At 41.7% G+C, this 20,416-nt stretch overlaps 1 protein-coding gene across 2 annotated transcripts in view; it reads left to right on the top strand.

Annotated features, from left to right (window-relative positions):
• Window positions 1–10,122: 10,122 nt before the first annotated feature.
• The window catches only part of LOC135702945 (metastasis-associated protein MTA1-like), a 273,632-nt gene continuing 263,338 nt past the window's right edge, over window positions 10,123–20,416 (top strand). For both annotated transcript variants that reach the window (XM_065224002.1, XM_065224001.1), the window contains exon 1: window positions 10,123–11,678. In XM_065224002.1, coding sequence (XP_065080074.1) covers window positions 11,651–11,678 — 28 coding nt within the window. In that variant the 5' untranslated portion in view covers window positions 10,123–11,650. The remainder of the gene's footprint in view (window positions 11,679–20,416) is intronic.

The raw sequence follows: 20,416 nt of genomic DNA, 5'->3' as shown, positions 1-20,416 counted from the left end.
AGCCTCACATAATGTAGTTTCAGAGGAAGCGTGCGATACTTTTTAAATCTTCTCAATGCTGCTCTCTTGATTGACTTCAACCTGACGTAGCTCTCTCGTCAGCCAGGAAGGGTGAGACACTTTGTGGTGAGTTCTTTTCGGGACGTGTCTGTCAATGACATATGCCAAGACATGTGAAAAGGTTTGCGCTGCAGCCTCAACGTCATCTGAATCAAGGATGTTCTCCCATACCATGCTAGACAATACATCTATGATGCTACGGTGGTCAACCGTAGCAGGATAATCGTCGAAATCACGCACGAGTTTGTCCTCAACAGTGACCATTAGAGAAGGGTGATGTGGAACTAGCTTAGTTAGTGCACAAGGAGTAGAGGAATTAATGGAGCCCTGTCTACGTGCTCACGAATCAGAGGTCCAAACTACGATCATTTTCGTTAACTACATGGTTAATTTGAGAAAGCGTTGCTGCACTGTAATTGTCGAGAAGGCTAGTAGCTCCTGCGTGAAATGTAGAACTATCAGCATCTGGATACAGGAATCCGCTATGAGATGGACTCCACGAAACACCTGGCAGATTGAAGTCACCAAAAATGAATATCTCATCAACTGGAGTGGCACATTCGATAACTGTGAAAACTGACCGACAGTCACATACATGATAATTTGGTATTGAAAAACTATGGAATAAAATTAATAGATTTATTTTAAAAATCAAAGAAATGCATACAACGGTTAACCTTACATTACTATTATTCCAATGCATGTTGCTTGGTCGGAGTTTCAACAAAACATATTTTTCCTCTTCACAGGTACGACAACTGCCAACAGAGAGGCCTTCCTATCCACTTCAATTCGACGATGAGACCTTCGCTAGAGTATGTTAGCTGCAGTAGAGAACGTATCCTTTTCGATCAGCTGGAGTAGTTTCTTGGAAAACAGTTTGCAGTATGTAAGGTCCTCACTGTTGATGTTGCTTGTGCATCCTAGCACATAAAGTCCTTTTTGAAAAAAAAAACACTTTTCTCATAATGGCCACGTACGGGCGAGGCTTGAATAAGTTCAACGTGTACTGTGAGATATTAAACTTGGCTTGGAAGAAGTCAGTTTTTTTCCTCTGTTCGGGACCCAACACCACTGCGACCAGTAATTTAATGTATTGTAGTATATCCCGTGTCCTTAGTTTAGTGCATGTCGTATTACCAACAATCAATAAGAAACTAACGATTTTAAATTAGTTCACTACTAGACTAGCCTATTGGTCCCAAGCAAACGATTAACGTACCCTATTCTAGTCGAAATTCTAATAAAGGGTGATACGGTCAAAATTTGGTCAATATCAACTTGACGTATTTCTTTCAATTTTGCATTTAAAAAACCTGAACACCCCTCATTTTGAAGGTGTGTGTGTGTAGAATGTCGCTCCTATTTTGATTTTGGAATTCACTCTTCAGTTGTCAAAATGCCGTCCAAGCAAGAAGAGCAGCGTATCAAAATTTTGCTCGCGCATCGCGAAAATCCGAGCTACTCGCACGCAAAGTTGGCAAAATCGCTAAAAGTTGCCAAATCAACCGTTACAAATGTAATTAAAGTGTTTGGGGAACGTTTGTCGACAGCCAGGAAGTCTGGATCGGGGGGAAATCGAAAACCGGAAGCCGCTGAGACGACAAAGAGAGTTGCCGGTAGTTTCAAGCGAAACCCTAACCTCTCTCTCCGAGATGCCGCAAATAAGCTGGGTGTATCGTCTACAACCGTGCATCGAGCCAAAAAACGAGCCGGACTATCGACTTACAAGAAGGTAGTGACTCCAAATCGCGATGATAAACAAAATACGACGGCCAAAGCGCGATCCCGGAGGCTGTACACGACGATGCTGACGAAGTTTGACTGCGTGGTAATGGACGACGAAACCTACGTCAAAGCCGACTACAAGCAGCTTCCTGGACAGGAGTTTTATACGGCAAAAGGAAGGGGAAAGGTAGCAGATGTTTTCAAGCACATGAAACTGTCAAAGTTCGCAAAGAAATATCTGGTTTGGCAAGCCATCTGTACCTGTGGCTTGAAAAGCAGCATTTTCATAGCTTCCGGGACTGTCAACCAAGAAATTTACGTGAAAGAGTGTTTGAATAAACGTCTGCTGCCTTTCCTGAAGAAACCCGGTTGTTCCGTACTGTTTTGGCCGGATTTGGCATCTTGCCATTACGGTAAAAAGGCCATGGAGTGGTACGCCGCCAACAACGTGCAGGTGGTTCCCAAGGACAAGAACCCTCCCAACACGCCAGAGCTCCGCCCAATTGAGAAATACTGGGCTATTGTCAAGCGGAACCTAAAGAAGACCAAAAAAACTGCTAAGGGCGAGCAGCAGTTCAAGGCAAACTGGCTTTCTGCGGCGAAGAAGGTGGAGAAGGTGGCTGTACAAAATCTGATGGCAGGGGTCAAGCGTAAGGCCCGGCAATTCGGATTTGGAAAAGCGGAAGCCTAACTGAATATTTTTCCTGAATTTTATACTAATTGAACTTGAAAAAGAAATTTAATTTGATTTTTTAAATAAACGATTTCACCGATTTACACGCGTTTTCCCTTGACCAAATTTTGACCGTATCACCCTTTACTACGCAATGTTTGTTTTGATTCGCTATGAAAGTTTGACAGATAAAATGAGGGGTTATTGGTTTTTCCTATGTTTCGAGGGGTGAATCATTAGCTTGGGACCGAAGAGAGTACCAGAGCTGAGCCAAAAAGTTGAGCACGTTATTTTGGGACCTTCTAGTCTTAGAGTTACCTCTATGGTATTACCATAGAGGTAACTCTAAGACCACTGGGTCCCGAAGAAAATCATTATTATTTTTGGCTCACTCAGTACCAGAACAACGGTCCCAAGCAGTCTCAAGCTATTTCACTCACCCCTGCATGTTCTGCATGAATCCACACACCCCTGATGTTATCAGTAAAACTTTCATAGCGAATCAAAACAAACATAGTGTAGTAATAGAATTTCAACTAGAATAGGGTACGTTAATCGTTTGCTTGGGACCAATAGGCTACTAAAGTGGTGAGCCAATTTAAAATCGTTAGTTTCGTATTGATTGTTGGTATTACTCCATCACTATTGAGAATTGATGGAGTATTCGTATTTTATACAGTTGTCATTCTGGCATGAATCGCAAGGATCCGACTCTAATTGTAAGGTCCCGCTATTTATACCCTTCGAAGTGTTGAAACACCGTCCAATGGCGCGCCCCTTTTCTCAGTCAAAATTGGATTCCTTAGCAACAAAATTAAGAAATGACACCGATAATGAACATGCATCAGAACCCTAGTCTTAACCACTTCAACCTAAAGAACAATGAATAGAAGATTAGGAATCACATAGATAAAGACTAACTAACTCATTTTTTCCTTGTTTCAAGATCATCCTCTAGCGGCGCCGGTGGTGTAATGATAAGCGTGATTACCTATCACCCCAGCAGGCCTGGGTTCAATCCCAGTCGGTGCCGCCGAGATGTTCTGAGGCATAACATCTCTGATCACGCCTTCCTTGGAAAGGGAAGCAAAGCTGTTGGTCCCCGGTTCCTGACTTGATGGATGTCCAGGTGTGGGAGCTGCCTTCCTGGCATCGGTAGCATTGGTACTCAGGAGTTAAAACAAGATTGACAAAACCGAGTCTTGTCACTATCATCAAGACATAAAAAGTAACAAGGACTAAGATGTGTTCCTTTGATTACTGAAAAATTATGTTCCCCTAGTTTGAAGTAGTCAAGACTAGGAATCGGAGGTAGATCTTACATCCCGTAACGTACCACGAAAAGGTGATCTACCCACCCAGAGGTCAGTTACTTGCATATCAAGTATGTCAACGTTTCTCTTTGCACTGCCAACCACCAATTTGAAGTTTTCAAAAGTTGCGACACGTTCACAGTGGGATAGATATGCGTACATTTTTCAACTCGTCAGAGAAATTCGCGGCATAAGTGCCCCAGAAGATTCGTTAATGGAACAAATTCTTTTTTTTTGCATAATTTTGACAAACTTTCTATGGAATAGTTATATTACGTCGGTTTTTCTAAGTAGAACCAAATTTAACTGTGCATTTTTACGATAGCAGCAAAAAGTCTATTCAAACTTTAACCACCGACAAACCGACATGAAACTTAAGCTCAACTCTTGATCGAGAATCCATAACGTTGGATTCAAATGTGCAGCGATCCCATATGTCAAAAACCATAGAAATTTGTTATCTAGATAAAAATAATTTGCCCGGAATAGTTTAGACACCAACCAACTCATACATTTTGTATGCGTGTTCGTGGCTAGGATACACATTTTTCGCGAAATTCAAATTTCAATTTGATCAGAAATTTGTATGGTCATTCATGTCGGTTTGTCGGTGCTTTAACTGCAGTTTTCTCATTTTTGTGTTTTGTAACATGGGACAGTTATGCTTCCAGCGGCAGCATATATCTGACGTCAAAGTCACGAGATCAAATCTTATCCCCGGGCAAGTCACGAATGACCTAAAGATGTTAAAAAGACTATTATCCTAATATAAAAAAAATAAGACCAATATAAAAAAAATACCTAGAATACCGATTGATAGATTCAGATCCTGAATTTTTCGGCAGAAAATTGCCCTAATTAAAAACACTGAAATATACAACTCGAGTGGTATAAGTATAAGCCTTAGGCACAGGAGTGGAATTTCGGATCAGAAAGTGGCTGCACGTGTCACTTGCGAACACTAGGGCACCTGGCGGTAGAAGGCATCTTCTTCCTGCAGTTAAGACAGCATGCTATGATAGTGTGAGTGCACATAGAAAGCCCGTGTGGAACGCTACCACAACGCATCGCTTGTAGAGCAGAAAAACCCTCTTAAGCTGGGTTTAGACAGGGCAAGTCAATTGATCAAGTCAGTTGAATTCAACTGACTTGAACGCGAATTGAACGTGTAAACCATGCCATTCAACTGACTTGATCAACTCACTTGAATTGAAAAAAGTTAAACCAGGCTCAACTTTTCAAGCCAATTGAATTCAACTGAGTTGATCATTTGACTTGCCTAGTCTAAACCCAGCTTTAGAGAAAAACTAGAAATACTTAGAGGAAGCGATAGGTGGAGAAAGCAAAATACAATTCGGCAGCAGGGATTTGTACCTAAATTATCTTGCAACCCTTGCTAGAAGCCAGCATTTCACATGACTTTATATTTTTGATTCGATTTACGTGCAAAATAATAATTGATTGCATCGCAATATTTTGCACATTTCTTCAATTAAACAATGGAGTTAGAATATTGTATTTGATTCCAAAAACTAGTTGAATTTGAGAAGCACACGAAACACAAAGGTGATTGAATTTCTGTTCGATTGCAATACTCTTAAATTTAATCTAATAAGGATAAGAAATCCTCGGACAAAATATAATGGGAATGTTTGATTGGCTCAGATTTTGGCAGTTCATTTGGCTCAAAACATTCTCTCCGCCCATCTTTCCCTCTGAGTATTTCTACACTAATAGAATTGGGTTCTTTAAATTTGAAAAATATATTGGGTTTTTATATATCACCTGAAAGAGCTTCGTTCTCTGAGCACAGCGATATTTTTTTCGAACCCACACACTTTCATCTCGATTTTTAAACCAAGATTTAAAGCAAAATAATAACTTCACTGTTTGACACTAAACTGACAAAATGACAGCTCGCTCCGATACAAAGTGACACCGAGGGGCGCTAATAAGGTGATTTTTGCAAATGTAATCGTTCTTATTTAAAATAGTTCCAGTGTACCAAAATTGATGAAATTTTGGGTTTGGGTTCCATTTTTAATGCAGATTACGAATTTGCATTTACCTCAATACACTTAAAGAACCCAATTCCACACATTTTTATTGACGAATTTCCATGTAAAATTCCACAAGATTTGCATGTTACCACACATAAACAGAATCCACCCAGAAGCACACATGAAATTTATGAGTCAAATGAATAGTATGTGTGGATACACATGGCTTTTATGTGTACACAAATTAGGTATGTGTCCGACCCATAGATATCATTTGTTGATCACATTGCAAAAATTCATGTGTGGGACACATAAAAACAATATTTGAAATTTTATCAGTGTAGGAAAAACGAACCACTTTTTGATTCACTGATTTATTTGCACTTCCCTAGTAGCCTTTTGGCTTTATACGGGTCTCATCAGAATTTGCAAACACTGGTATACCCATTGTTCAGCTGTGCCTACTTGGGTTTCCCTTCTGTAATGTGCCGAGGGGCACACAATATAAAGAACCGGTGCATTGAAGTTAAAATGCAATCAAAAGTACTTAAAGTAATTAATGCGTTTTGAAGTAGTACTGACGGTAATTAAAATTATCTATTCGTAATTAATGCAGAATAAATATAGAAATCCCGCCTTTTAACATAAACTAAATGAACAGGTTTGATCATATTAAAAGTATACAGCTCTATCGCTCTATTTTCGAGTCACCTCACCTCACTCGCGGCGCAGAATAGACCTCGGTAACTCAAGAGTGAATTTGACAGCCTTATCTGCTTTTGTAAACAAAGATTCAAACATCAATTTGACGAAACTCTTCACGGAGATGAAAAACTTCCCAAAATTAAGTACTTTTCCCTCAATTTCGAAGTTCAGTCCAATAACCCAAATTTGAGTAAATTGCATATAGTAGTTTCCAGTTAACACCAGCAAAAAAAACTTATTCTTAAGTATATTCTAACCAAAATTTAGTTTAACTCACGTAAATTTGAGAATATGCAATTTACTCAAAAGCCTCGTCAAAAGCTGAACTATATCGTTGGGTCGAAACTCTCGTTCCTTTTTTGACAACAATAAAGAGTGCAAGTGAGAGGCTGAACTCAATATTAAGTAAAAAGAACTAAAATCTTGGGTGGTATTTTTTCTCCGTGTAGTATGAAATGCTTTATTTTCAGTGACGGGTTCATTAAAGGATGGGTTTTCAAAAGAACGTATCTGCCTTTGTAATCAAAGATTCAAGCGTCAATTTAACGAAACTCTTCTTAACCCACGCAAACTAATTGTACGTTCTGACTACAAAGTTATTAGATGTTATTAGATGTTATAGCGCTATCTTGATGGTGGTTTCTGGGTTGCAATTATTTGACAACCGTTATAACATGTTATAACTGCTCAGTCTGGCCAGCGCTTAAGGCTATGTTAAGAGTTATTGTCAGACTGGCGAGTTATAACATGTTACAACTCAATTCTAGATGCTCTAAAATTTTCACACTAGCAACTCAATGCTATAAAAATCTTCCTTTTCTTGCATCTACTTGCATAGTGCATCATCTTTTTGCAGGAAATCTTCAGAATGAATCGTCATCAATCTTCTTTCTATACGCCTTTATAATGCACCACCAACCTAGAGTGCGCCACGCGAGTTTGAGAAAAAACGTCAACCAAACCGTTTGTTTACATCAGAATAACTATTTTTCACAACGCAAATTAAAGCATTTTTCATTCAACATCTTGCCAATTTCCATCGGTAATTGTCTTATTGTACGATTTTCCACAGATCTGAACTGATTTGTACCTTAACTATTCACACACAAGAAATCCGGAAGATCATAACCACTTAGGCACTTTTCTAATTTTCCATTTTTCTTAACAAAAATATTACTGAACACCAGCAGGATCTTTGCAAAAACGTTTAGATTAAGTTTTGGAGCATCTCACATGAATCAATTTATCAGGAAAAGTAAAAAAGTGTTCCGCTTCCTATGTCTCAAGGCGAAAATTTTTGCTCACAACACTCTTTTTGACGTTCTCCTATTCACCACCAGAGGTTGAATCGATCGTTTAGTTCCTATTAAAAAGGCCTATCTACTCAGCGTGCACGCAGCTATAGCAAAACACAATCTTTTATGTATCGTAGATAGAGTCGCCCTCCTCGTCCACCACATGGTCTTGCCCGAGGTCTTGCCTTCTGGTATCGTGTTCAAAAAATTGTTAAATAGTCTTAGCCAAAAATAGTTATTTACCTTAAAATCACATTATTAATGGTAAGATAAACGGCAGAAGCCAGTTGACTTAGTTAAGAAAGCTTTGTAACCAGCACAGTGTAGGTGACTCAGCTGGGTTTAATTACCAATAAAACACACACTGGACAAAACAAGAACATAAACAAACTTGATTTCCGTCATTTGGGCTCGACCACTTCTGGCTCAGAGTTTGTGGCAGGATTCGACTGAAGAATATCAAAACAATTTGATGCTTGAGGAAATTTTCAAGCAGATTTTCATTGGCTTGCAAAATAGAATCGATGGAGTCCGCCGTTCCCAGGTTTCAAACCGAGTTTCCATCATCAAATTCGTCTGATGCCACCCCCCGTCAGTGGTGCATAAACCAGTTTTGAAAATTTCTACAACCGTAATTGTTAAATGTAGAAATAATAATAATGATGCAATTTTCATTATTGATATTTTTAAATAAAAATTAATTTCGCCATACATTCTCATTTCGATTTTCCACTAGCCCATACAATATAAGGCTGCTCGCCTTCTTGTTGTGAGTGCTGTCAGAAGAAAAATGAAACACCTAATTATATTCCTGGGCCATTATTATTACAGACTTAACCTTCCAGCTATTTCATTTTGTTTTCGGTTGTAAAATCTGGTAGGGTTTTTTATCTAATTTCCGTCCTACTAAGGACATCCCGCACTTTACCACGCTTTTTGGAAAGGGTTTGAACAAAACATGGAATGTTTTCATCAAAGATAACTTCTAAATTTATCCACCTTTCCATACGTACCGTTGGATTTGATAAAGAGTCAAACAATGTTGAGATATCATTAAAAATCTAACACTGCTTCTTGCTTCTAAATTCGTCCTACGCGTTTCAATTCCGTCCAAACGCATTGAAACGCCATAAGATTTTCTTCGTCCTACGGATAAACGGAGAAAAAGGGGATGCGCTAGGAGCGCTTCTTTTGTTTTGAGAACAATGCGCGTAAATATGCATACAATGCGCTCTAATAGGATTTATGTTGTAGCTAATGAACTACCCGCATAAACGCGAACCATAAATTGACCTTACCTAAAATGGTTAAAAATTGTTTATAATCCCTGCTAAACTTTAACTGAAATGGTTATGGAACTTTACATGAACGTTTAATGATAAAGTTTCAACCTTATGTATTATGGTTTTTTGGAACTGGACCTTACAAATAATGGGTTGTTAAGAAGCATTACCGTTCCAAATTCTTGTTTTCTCCATACATTTTCGGAAAGAGAACTATATTAGAACCTTTTAACTTATGGTTTGAGAACTTTAATGGTAATGGTTATGGTAGTCAGTTAGGTCCACGAATGGTTTTGTAACATCGATCAACTTTATGTGGAATATATCGCGAATTGGTTGCCTGTAATTTACTGATTACCAATTCACGATATATTCCACGTAAAGTTGAGCGATAATACAAAACCATTAATGGACCTTACTGACTACCATAACCATTACCATTAATGTTCTCAAATCATAAGTAAAAACGTTCTTATATAGTTCCCTCTCTGAAAATGTATGGAGAAAACAAGAATTTGGAATGGTAATGGTTCTTAACAACCCATTATTTGTAAAGTCCAGTTCAAAAAAACCATAATACATAAGGTTGAAACTTTATCATTAAACGTTCATGTAAAGTTCCATAACCATTTCAGTTAAATTTTAGCAGGGATTATAAACAATTTTTAACCATTTTAGGTAAGGTCAATTTATGGTTCGCGTTTATGCGGGTAACGCATCGGAACAAACGTATTATTGATTTGTGCATTGTGAAATCATTGATATTATTGATGATTTCTACTCGATATAACGGAAATGGGCGATTACGACGAAGTAGCGCTCTTCCCTAGTTAAAAAAAAGGTTTTTTTTCGAATTTGATGCTTGCAGTAATTGTTTCCAAAGCAGTTTCGATCTATTGAAATGTTGGAAATGAATTACACCCTTTGGAAAAAGTTTATTTTCAAGCTGTCAAAGCGAGGCAGATTTCAGTACCGGGTCACATTTCCCCTCCGTCATTCGTAAGTTTGCGTGACGCTCGTGCGCCCATCTCTCGTAAAATGTTTGCTCACTAGCGCCACCTCGCCGCTTGGGTACGGTCGCCGTGCAAACTAATCTGACGGACGGCCGCAAAAAGCCAAAATGGCGGAGCTTGGCAAAAACGAGAGACGCGTCCTGCTGTGTGTGTCCCGCGGTAATTGAGTGAAATACGTGTGATTTGTGTACGAAACCGGGCCGGAAGTTTGTTCCTGACACAGCGGAACAAGGATCCGATCGAGTTGTGCTGAAGTTGGCCCCTCCGTAGCGTAGAAACGTCGTCGGAAAGCGCTTGGAAGCAAAACGGCTCGTGACGAGGAGGACCAGTGCGAGAGAAGAGCAAGCGAAGAAAAGAAAGAAGAGCAGTGTGCATCGCGCACTGTGGTGTGTGGAATTGAGAGCTAGCTGGTGGACCTCTGCGGGAAAAAAAGTAGCAGGAAATAATATTGGCAACACACCAAAGGAAGCGCGGAAGAGCTTTGTGCGTTTTTCCTCTCCTGGTCGGTCGGTTTGGGGTGCATCTGCACTTGTCAAAGCCTTCCCTCTATTATTCGAAAAAAAGGGAGCAAGTTTTGTGGGTCGAGTTCACTGTGACCAGGAAGGACGACGTCGTCGACGACGGTTGTGGTACTCCCCGGTTGAGACGCGCGAACGTTGATCCGGTTTTCCTTTGTCGCTGGCCAATAGATTTCCGCTATCAGTTTTGGTCAACATTGCACAGTTATATCTTATTCGCTCGGTTGGTGCCTCCACGCAGAGAAAGTGGTGACCACGGCGAATGCCGAAGCAAAGCAGAAGAACCACGAAGCGAAGCGGGCCAGCAAAACAACGAGAAGAAAGTGAGGCAACACACAAAACATGTAAAAAGAGATCGACGCGAGTGAGAGTGTGAATTAATAATAATTAGCGCATTAGCGAGGGAGGGCCCGAAAAAAAGTGATGAAGCATCCGTCAACTGATCTCGGTTCATTGAGGGAAAATTAAATGTCATAATATTGTCATAATAGCCATCAAAAGAGTGAGGGTGGCAGAAGAAAAACAAAACAAGCACACAACACTAGCCCCACAATCAGCACCCCCCGAAGAAGCGCTCTACGCTCCTCCGCTCATCCTCTTCTGGTGCTTCTGTGCTCTGTCCACCGCACGGTCAGAGCAACGCGCGGGCGGCAAGTTGTTCGGTGTATGTGTATGCATGTATCCAAGTGTATGTTGCGTGCTTTCGGTGTTTGTGCTGCGAGGAAGTTGTTTCCCTTAGTATAGTTTATAATCACATTCGATAGCGCAAAAAGTAAAAAAATAAAATAAAATAAGGCAAACTGAGAATTTGATTCGCGCGCGCGAGAGAGAGAGAGAGCTAGAAAGTGAATTAAGTCGGAGTGCGCTTGGCAGTAGTAGGCAACATAAGAACCGAGGCAGAACGAGAAACAGACGCTGAGCGGGTGGTGGTACAAGCCAGCCGTCCCAAAACCTGTACTGCTGCTGCTGCTGCTCCTGCTGTTGGTGGTTGTCTCCGGTGGCGTTAGTGTAGTGGAACGGGGTGTTTGAGAGGGAAACGCCGAAAACAACCCCGCGGCCACTATGACAACAAACATGTACCGGGTCGGAGGTAGGTGGAAATGAAACTTTGTTTGTAGTTGTTTGAAATATGTCTAATCTTATTACTGGGGCTTATCTGATAGTAATTGAAGATCACTAGTTATCGGCGAGGAAATCTACGAAGCATACATACCCCCATCGGGATGCTCTGAAGGATTGTCATCAATTTCAACGAAGTTCTTTAGGGTCGTCTGGTGGGGCAAGAGTGCCACCTTAACAATTGGACGTTCTATAGTTTGGACGGAACTTTCTATAGTGCTGTTTAGACACCATTCATAGCTTCATGGCCGAGCTAGCATTGACAATGTGTTTATTTTCAATATTGCTGATCCAACTTATCTTTTGGAAGATCCTAAGGAAATTTAACCTTCAGCTTGCACGAGATTATTTAAATATCAAGAATCTTGCAGTTAGGAGTTATGAAGGTTCTGGGAAACGTTACTCGGGATTCATTTAGCCGATTAGACGGATTTTATTTTCAACCAATTCGTCGCTATGCAAATCGGGATAACTTCTTCCAGTATGAATCGGAAATCCATCAAAAATTGAGCATGATTTTCTAGCAAACCATGGCCCACTTAGTAATGGAACAAACTCTTTTGCTTATTACAGCGCTCCTAGTGGACGTTTTCGAAAGCTTTTGACGTATATGTCTTGACAACGACAATAACAACAACAGTGTATTTTTTCAGTTCATAAAACGCTCTTGTTTTGGAGACAGTTACTATGCAAGAGAAAATCCATCGTGGTCCGCGTCCAAGCTGACTAAAGTGTGTTTCCTAGAAATACCGTATGGCGCGTACTCAAAACGTACAGGGAAACCTTGAAGACGAATCGGAAGCCTCAAAGTAAACGCCGGAGTGGCATGACAACCGTCAGCTCTATGGAAAGGTCGTGAGGTCTATCAGAAGCAACCCAGGTATGGCCGATCGCGATTTGAGTAAAAAGTATGATGTCGCCCGTAGTACAGTGCAGCGAATTCGCTACCGCGATGGCTTACAGGCATACCGCGATCAAATCGATCACTCAAGCAGAATACTGTAGCTAAAATCCGTGCTCGAAAGCTGTATTACAACCTGCTGACCAAGTCCGGTGGGTGTATACTTATGGATGATGAAACCTATGTAAAGGTCGACTTCGGACAGCTTCCAGGACCAAAATTTTACAAGGCGAAGGCTCAAGGAGGTGTTCTTGGCAGATTCAAATTTGTTTTTGCGGATAAATTCGCGCGCGAATATATCATCTGGCAGGGAATTTGCAGCTGCGGCCAGAAGACAAAGGTTTTCGTCACTGAACAAATGATGAACTCGAGCTACATACGTTCGTCGACGCCAGCAACAATGGATTGACCGCTGCAACATACCTTCGCTTTGTTCAAGGCGATGTCATCGAATGTTCGCTTGTCAGTGCCAAAACAAGAGTCGCACCGTTACTACAACGTTACTACTGGACGGATTCTCGTGACGTTTACTGCTGGCTAAACTCGGATCATCGACGCTACTCATCGTTTGTTGCCTTCCGAGTGAGTGAAATCCTTGAGATCACCGAACTGGATGAATGGCATTGGCTATCCACCAGGATCAACGTGGCGGATGATGCGCGACTAAATGGGAAACGGTACCAGATCTAACGCCGGAGGGCAGATGGTTCAAAGGCCCGGATTTTCTATGGAGTTCACGTTCAGAATGGCCACTAGCTACAGAAGGAAATCCATCAACTAACGAGGAAATCCGACACAACGTTCTTGCGCATCACGTCCCACATGAATCAATAGTCTGCGTCAGTGACTTCTCAAGCTGGACGCGACTGATTGAAGTGGTAGCATTCGTTCACCGCTTTATCGATAACTGCCGTCGTAAGTCTGAACACCGATCAATCATCACGGGGTCACTCACGTCCCATGAAATAAACAAAGCCGAAACGTGCCTCTACCTAAGCTCAGTCTGACAGATACCCGGAGGAATTAGCACTTCTGCGTAGGGTGCTGGCCGATCCCAACGCTCGGGTGAACTCGTTGCCAAGTTCGAAGTTTCACCGTGGCTTGACGACAAAGGACTTATGAGGATGAGGAGTAGGATAGAGGCGTGCCAGTATGCTACTGAAGAGGCCAAGAAGCCTATTATTCTTCCGCGCGACCACTCCACCACAGCTCTAGCTATTTACCATTACCACCACAAATATCACCATGGGAATCATGAAACCACTATCAATGAGCTGAGCCAAAAATACTACATCCCTCGAATTCGTATGTACTATTCGAAGGTAGTAAGGAACTGTCAGAGATGCTAGAATGAAAGGGCAACTCCACATCCACCAATCATGGTGCCACTTCCACCTGGACGACTGCAGGCGTTTTCAAGACCATTCACACACACTGGGATCGATTATTTCGGGCCAATAGAGGTCATCGTTGGCAGGAGAGCAAAACAACCTTGGGGCATGCTTGCCACCTGCTTAACTGTACACGCTGTGCACATCGAGGTGGTGCACTCCCTTACCTCGGATTCGTGCATCATGGCTCTACGTAACTTTATTTCTCAACGTGGCAAACCTCGGGTCATCTAATAGTGACCGAGGAACAAACTTCATCGGCGCTTCGCGAGAGATAAAAGAAGCAGAGGTAAAACTGATTCAAGAAACTATGATGAAAGAGTTCGTCAACGCGGAAACAAGTTGGACCTTCAATCCATTCTTAGCACCCCAAATGGGTGGGAGCTGGGAGCTTCTCATCGGTAGCGTGAAGCGAAACCTAGCGGTAATCAGTCCGTCACGAAGGCCTACCGACGAGGTGCTGAAGAATTCTCTAACCGAAATTGAAAACGTAATTGATTCTCGGCCGCTGACCCATGTACCAATCGATGTAGATTCAGCTCCTGCTCTTACACCGAACCTCTTTCTTATTGGTTCCTCAAATGGCGTGAAACCGCTCAGCACGGTTGACGATAGTGGAGCTGCACTTTGACAAAATTGGCTTACATCCCAGGTCATTGCAAACCAGTTTTGGAAGCGGTGGATCAGTGACTATCTATCGGTGATCACACGAAGGACGAATTTTTTTTTCCTTTGGTTTGTTTTCCGTGCTGAGCACCAATGCTACCGACGCCAGGGAGGCAGCTCCCACACCTGGACCCTACCACCTATCGACCCATCAACTCATGAATCGGGGACCAACGGCTTTACTTCCCTTCCGAAGGAAGGCGTGATCAGAGAAGTTATGCCTCAGAAAATCCCGGCGGCGCCGACTGGGATTGAACCCAGGCCTGCTGGGGTGAGAGGTAATCACGCTTACCACTACACCACCGGCGCCGTTGAAGGACGAAATGGTTCAGCCATACGAAGCCAGTAGCTGTGGGAGATGTAGTGGTGATCGTTGACTCCAAGAATCCGCGGTTGGCCGAAAGGGAAGGTGATTGCAGCGTGATTGAAAAGCTGCTCAGAGAGCGCAAGCATCTGTAATTTGGCGTGCAGACGAATGTACTGAATTCTGAAGCGGAATTGGCGATTTCGGATATCGGCCACGGTTAGGGCTCTGCTTGTGTCTCTTCTAGTCCGGAGAAGTTCTAGGTCGATAAGTTGACAACGGCTTTCGTAACTGGGTAATCGAAACGGATCATTCCAAGGCAATCTACGCAACGCAAAACGAAGAAAGCGACGTTGAACAGATTCAATTCTCTCAGCACCGTTGTTGTAGTTTGGGTTCCAAACTGCTGAACAATACTCAAGCGTCGATCGAACAAGCGAACCATAGATAGATTTTAGACAGTAGATATCAGTGAAGTTTTTAGCTATCCTAAAAATGAACCCTAAAGTTCTTGACGCCTTATCGACAACATATGTGTTACTTGAATGAACGCTGCGAATCCAAGATCACACCCAAGTCTTTCACCTGATTCACGCGTTCGATTGTCGAGCCAAGCAGGTTCACTACCATTCTGTTTAACCTGCACCAACTAGCGAATACATTCAGTTGACGTTGAAGAAAATGACAGTCAGCAATGGAGCAGATTCGTAGGAAGATTTTGAGGTCATCTGCATATGATAACCGAGGAGCTTCGATGACCAGATGCACGTCGTTGAAGTACAGTATAAAAATTAACGGTCCCATGTGACTTCCCTGAGGTATACCTGATGTGGCGAAGAAGCTAGCTGATCTGCAACCTCCTATGGCAACTTTTAGTTGCCGACCGGTAAGATATGATCGAAACCAACTCAGAAGATTTCTGGAATGGACAGCGAGATTGGCAGTAGGTTCGCAAGGCTTTAGATCGTATGCATTTAATTCGTTGTAAGTGTGCATTTCTCCATGGTGGTTTTGGAGAAGGCCTGCGCAGTGCAATATAATCAACCAAGTAACTTATCGACACATCACAGCACTGTCGATGTCAGCTGCAGATTCTAGGATGTGCCAGTCAATTTGGCGGAGCGCTTCTTATAATCCTTCAAAATCAGCACGGTGGAAGTGAAGTCCAGGTTCATCTGGGAAATTTTCGAATGTAGTTGGCTGGGACAGTTCAATAGTGACGGGATGATCGGCGATAATAACATAAAGTGGTTCATGCATCCAGGTAGCGTTGTTTCATTCACCACAGCAATATCCAAGATTCGAGCGTTTTGGTAGTAATATGGTTGACTTGAAATAGCCTATGTAGACTAAAACTATCAAATAACGAGACACAAGCAACTGAGATGTGAGACTGTAATACATCATCGAAAGGATGTTCGTTGCTTGGTGTGTTACAAATAAGGCCTGACTGATTATAATCAGGTATCTCCAAGGCAGCTTCCGGAGCGCGAAGCGAAGAAAACGTCGTTGCACAGATTCAATTCGCTCGACACCATTATTGTAGTTCGGGCTTCAGACAGCAGAGCAGTATTCCAACGTAGATCGTACGAGAGAGCAATAGAGCGATTTCAAGCAGTAAATGTATGTGAAGTTCTTAGTAATCTTGAAGACAAAGCCAAGAGTTCTGGACGCTTTGTCGACGACATACGATATATGGTGTGAGTTTGTCAGCTTTGAGTCCAGAAAAACGCCTAAGTCTTTCACGCAATGCACCCATTCGATAGTTGTGCCTAGTAGTTTGACGTTGAAAATAATCGGTTGTTTCCTGGCTGAGAAAGTAATGATTGTACACTTAGCTGGGTTGACCACCAGTCGGTTTAGACTACACCAGTCAGCAAAGATGTCAATCTGATTTTGGAGAGGTAAGAACGAAACCATCTCAAAAGATTTCCATCAAGCTTAGCGATCGAAATTTCGTGGTTCAGCTTATCGAAGGCTGCCGTAAGATCTGTTGTAGATAACGTTCGTTTGGGTCCGAGCAATCAAACTGTCTGTGATGTAAGACGTTACGCACAACAGGTTCGTAGTTGTGGAAAGCCCAGTTATGAATCCGTGTTGATCTATACTTAGATATTGCTTGCAATGCGCATTTAGGGACTCTATGACAACCAATTCAAAAAGTTCTGATACAGCACTCAGCGACGTGATTCCCCGGTGGTTGTTAACGTCGCGTTTGCTTCCCTTTTTACGAACAGGAAACATATCCGCAGTCTTCCAGCATGACGGAAAGATGCCGCTGGAACGAGAGAGCTGGAATATGCGGCGCAGTGGATCTAAAAGACAAGTGATGTTCTTTTTAAGAATAATCGACGGAACACCATCGGGTCCAACCTTAGCTGGAGTCTTAAATTTAGATGCTGCTCTAGAAATCGTATCTGTAGTGGCGTCGACAACGCTAAGCGTTTGGTTGACCAAAGAATTGACCAAAGACCAATTATTCAGTTTTAACTTAACCCAGAGCTGTTCTAGAGAGACATTTACACGTGTCGGATCAATGTAGCTGTTAAGATTGGATGCAATAGCAATCAACACTCCACCACCACGTGATTTTTGACTGCTAAAATTGCTGCGACTCGTTCTGTAAACGGCGTTGGAATCTCCGAAAACTGCTAAGATTTTTGTGCGTAGTCCTCGAACATGTTGATAGTACACAATCAATTTCTCCTTGGCGTCTGGAATCGGCTCGTCGCAGGACTTGAGTGATCAAGAGGAGAATCGATCTTAAATGTCGGGCAGTACCATTCAAAGCTTCGGCTGGACATATACTATTCCTAGCATTATGCATGTACAATGAACCAAAGAAAACAATGACTCACGAATTACAACTCATCCACGCAAATTAATTACACCAACTGATGGAGCAAACTTCGTTTGACTGCAGATTCTAATTTTTTTTTTGCCCCTGGAAGAAGAGCCTCAATCGCGACATCGCTGATGAAATCGATGTTTACAGTCATTGTTCACATTTAGCACATTGGCCCTTTTCACATGTTGCTCTAGAATTGTTCTACAGCCGGGAATTAGCTGAGATAATTCCAGTTGAAGGTGAAGGATTTGTTTGTACTGCTTTTTAGAGATCCCTCTTATTACAGGGTGTCGACTACCTGGAAAATCCTGGAAAATCAGGGAATCTCAGGGAATTTCATTCAAATTCAGGGAAATACTTCTTAATCACAGAAGTATGAGAAACTTTGCTAGTTTCAAACAACTTCATTACTCGGAGTAGTTTAAAGATGGTTGTTCATTTTAAATTTTAAATAGAGTTGCGAATTTGTGGTTGTTCAATGCTTGATGTTGTATTTTTGAAAGTTGAGCATTAATTACTCAAATAAAAGGGTATTTTGATGATTTTGCGCCTTATATAAATTCAACTGGGTGTTGACACATTCCTGAGTTGAACTGAGATCCTGAGGGTTGATAAAAATCCATTTCCGTAGACACTAGACATTGTTAGTTGTTGCAAAATTTAACCTCCAAATTGGTATGTGTTGGTCTCTTAGTAGATGTTACATCTAATTGCGTCTGACTTAGATCCTTTGGAGCGCTTTTGAGTAAAATGATAAAAGAAGGGGATGATTTTTTTCTGAATAGTAGTAGTTTTAGTTCCTGGTTCTTATTGTGTTCCTAACAGCCTGATTAGCTCAGATTACTTTAGAATAATGTTTTTCATTTGGTGGATTTTTGTCTTTGATGCTTGAAGTAGCACTTTTATGATTGAAATATGATTCAAAAATACGTAGACAAGCATTGCTTCGACAACATAGAGTGGCTTTATTGAGTATTCTAGGTCTTCATTGTAAATCTGATTAGCTCGGAAAATTAGCTTCTCAGTGAAAGGTGAATGCACTGTTTTTACGATTCCCCACCATAGGAATCTGGCCGCAAAGTAGCGTTTGCGTATTAACCGGAATAATTTTCTTGGGGAGCTGGGCCTCAAGTTGTGCTCAAGAGATTAAAGACAAGTGTTTCATATGTAAGATGTAGGAGAACTGGTTGAATTTCTGCCCCTAGCGTTGAGTTCAGAAACAGTCAGGAAAGAACTTCTAAGCCGGGTTGAAAAAGATCACGATATTTCACGAAGTTCTACAAGGTAAAAGTTCGCGAGTCATAGTGAGTTTTGGCGAATATTTTCAACTCTGCTTCTAAGGGTGAGAAAATCGCCATGCCAAGGATCTCTTCTCATATCATGGAGTAAATCGAGCAAACTTGTTGAAAATTTCAAGCGATTAAGCAAGACTTGTTTGTAGATTGATATCGAGAAGGTTGCAGTTTCCTTCGCTATTAATCAATAACGCGATTACAATTTGTGAATTTAGAAAAAAATGTGATGTCTTCCCGTTTTTAGAAACACGCGATTTCTGTCTTATTTCCATTCTATAAAATGTATCGAACGCTTTATTCAATTGGAGATTGTACTGGACCACTCTGCATGGGTTAGAGGTCCATGTGATATTAAATGAAAAAATGTTCAGAAAGCACTACCCAACTAACAATTTTGGCTGCAGAATAGCTGATACAACCGAAAAATTACGTTATGCATCTAATTTGTACCTGTATAGGCTGAGGATAAGTATATATGAGGAAAGTAATAGCTGATGAGATCGTGTTGACAAAACCATGTAGACACTACAACTGGAATTTGTTTGAAAATTACTGGAAAATCAGGGAATTTGGTTTTCTTCATTGAATCGGCACCCTGTATTAGTACCATCAATATGTTTCTTTCTTAATATTCATTACTAGCGAAAAATTCAGCCCAAACCCATAATAGATCAGTAGAAGAAAGCGATAGTGCTGAAAGTCAGAGACCGTAGCAAAAGCATCAGCCGCCCTGCACTGCACTCTAGCTTCATAGTCCGGTTAGTTGCCCTATTACGATCCGAGCTGCTGCCGAGATAACTGTTCAGATCAGTTGCTCCTACCTTCCACCTCTTCGTGCCGTCGCCATACTTATGGAAACCCGATCTCTTGATATGGATCATTACTCGCAACTATTTGCCCCACCACTCCGGAGAAATTAGAAAACCCAGCGTTGCACAGTCCATGGCGATACGATCATCGTCCGAATGCACTATTGGATCATATTTATCGCCTTGCGGGAATCTCCGCCTCATTGATAACGAATACGTCTGCATATAATATTATCGGTGGCTCACTTCAGATGGGGCAAGTGATGTGTGCGAACGCATGACACAACACCGCGGCGGCCTGACGAGTACAATGAAGATTGACTCTGACACTCTCGCCTAGTGGTAGCTTATAGCTAGATAGGTATGTACATAGGTCGATGCCTATCTCTTCACCGATTTGGGACAAATAATCGCCAGAATGCGACACGCTAACGAGTAGCAGAGTGGGCCTATTAATAGATTCGCGCAAAGTAAGCGCTATTCCTGCTGCCTACT

This window comes from Ochlerotatus camptorhynchus, unplaced genomic scaffold (genome assembly GCF_037179485.1).
Source record: "Ochlerotatus camptorhynchus isolate MF236.1 unplaced genomic scaffold, CSIRO-AGI_Acam_v1.1 ptg000203l, whole genome shotgun sequence".
NCBI lineage: Eukaryota > Metazoa > Arthropoda > Insecta > Diptera > Culicidae > Ochlerotatus > Ochlerotatus camptorhynchus.
The sequence above is the reverse complement of the archived record's forward strand: the minus strand, read 5'-3'. Positions and strand labels throughout refer to the sequence as shown.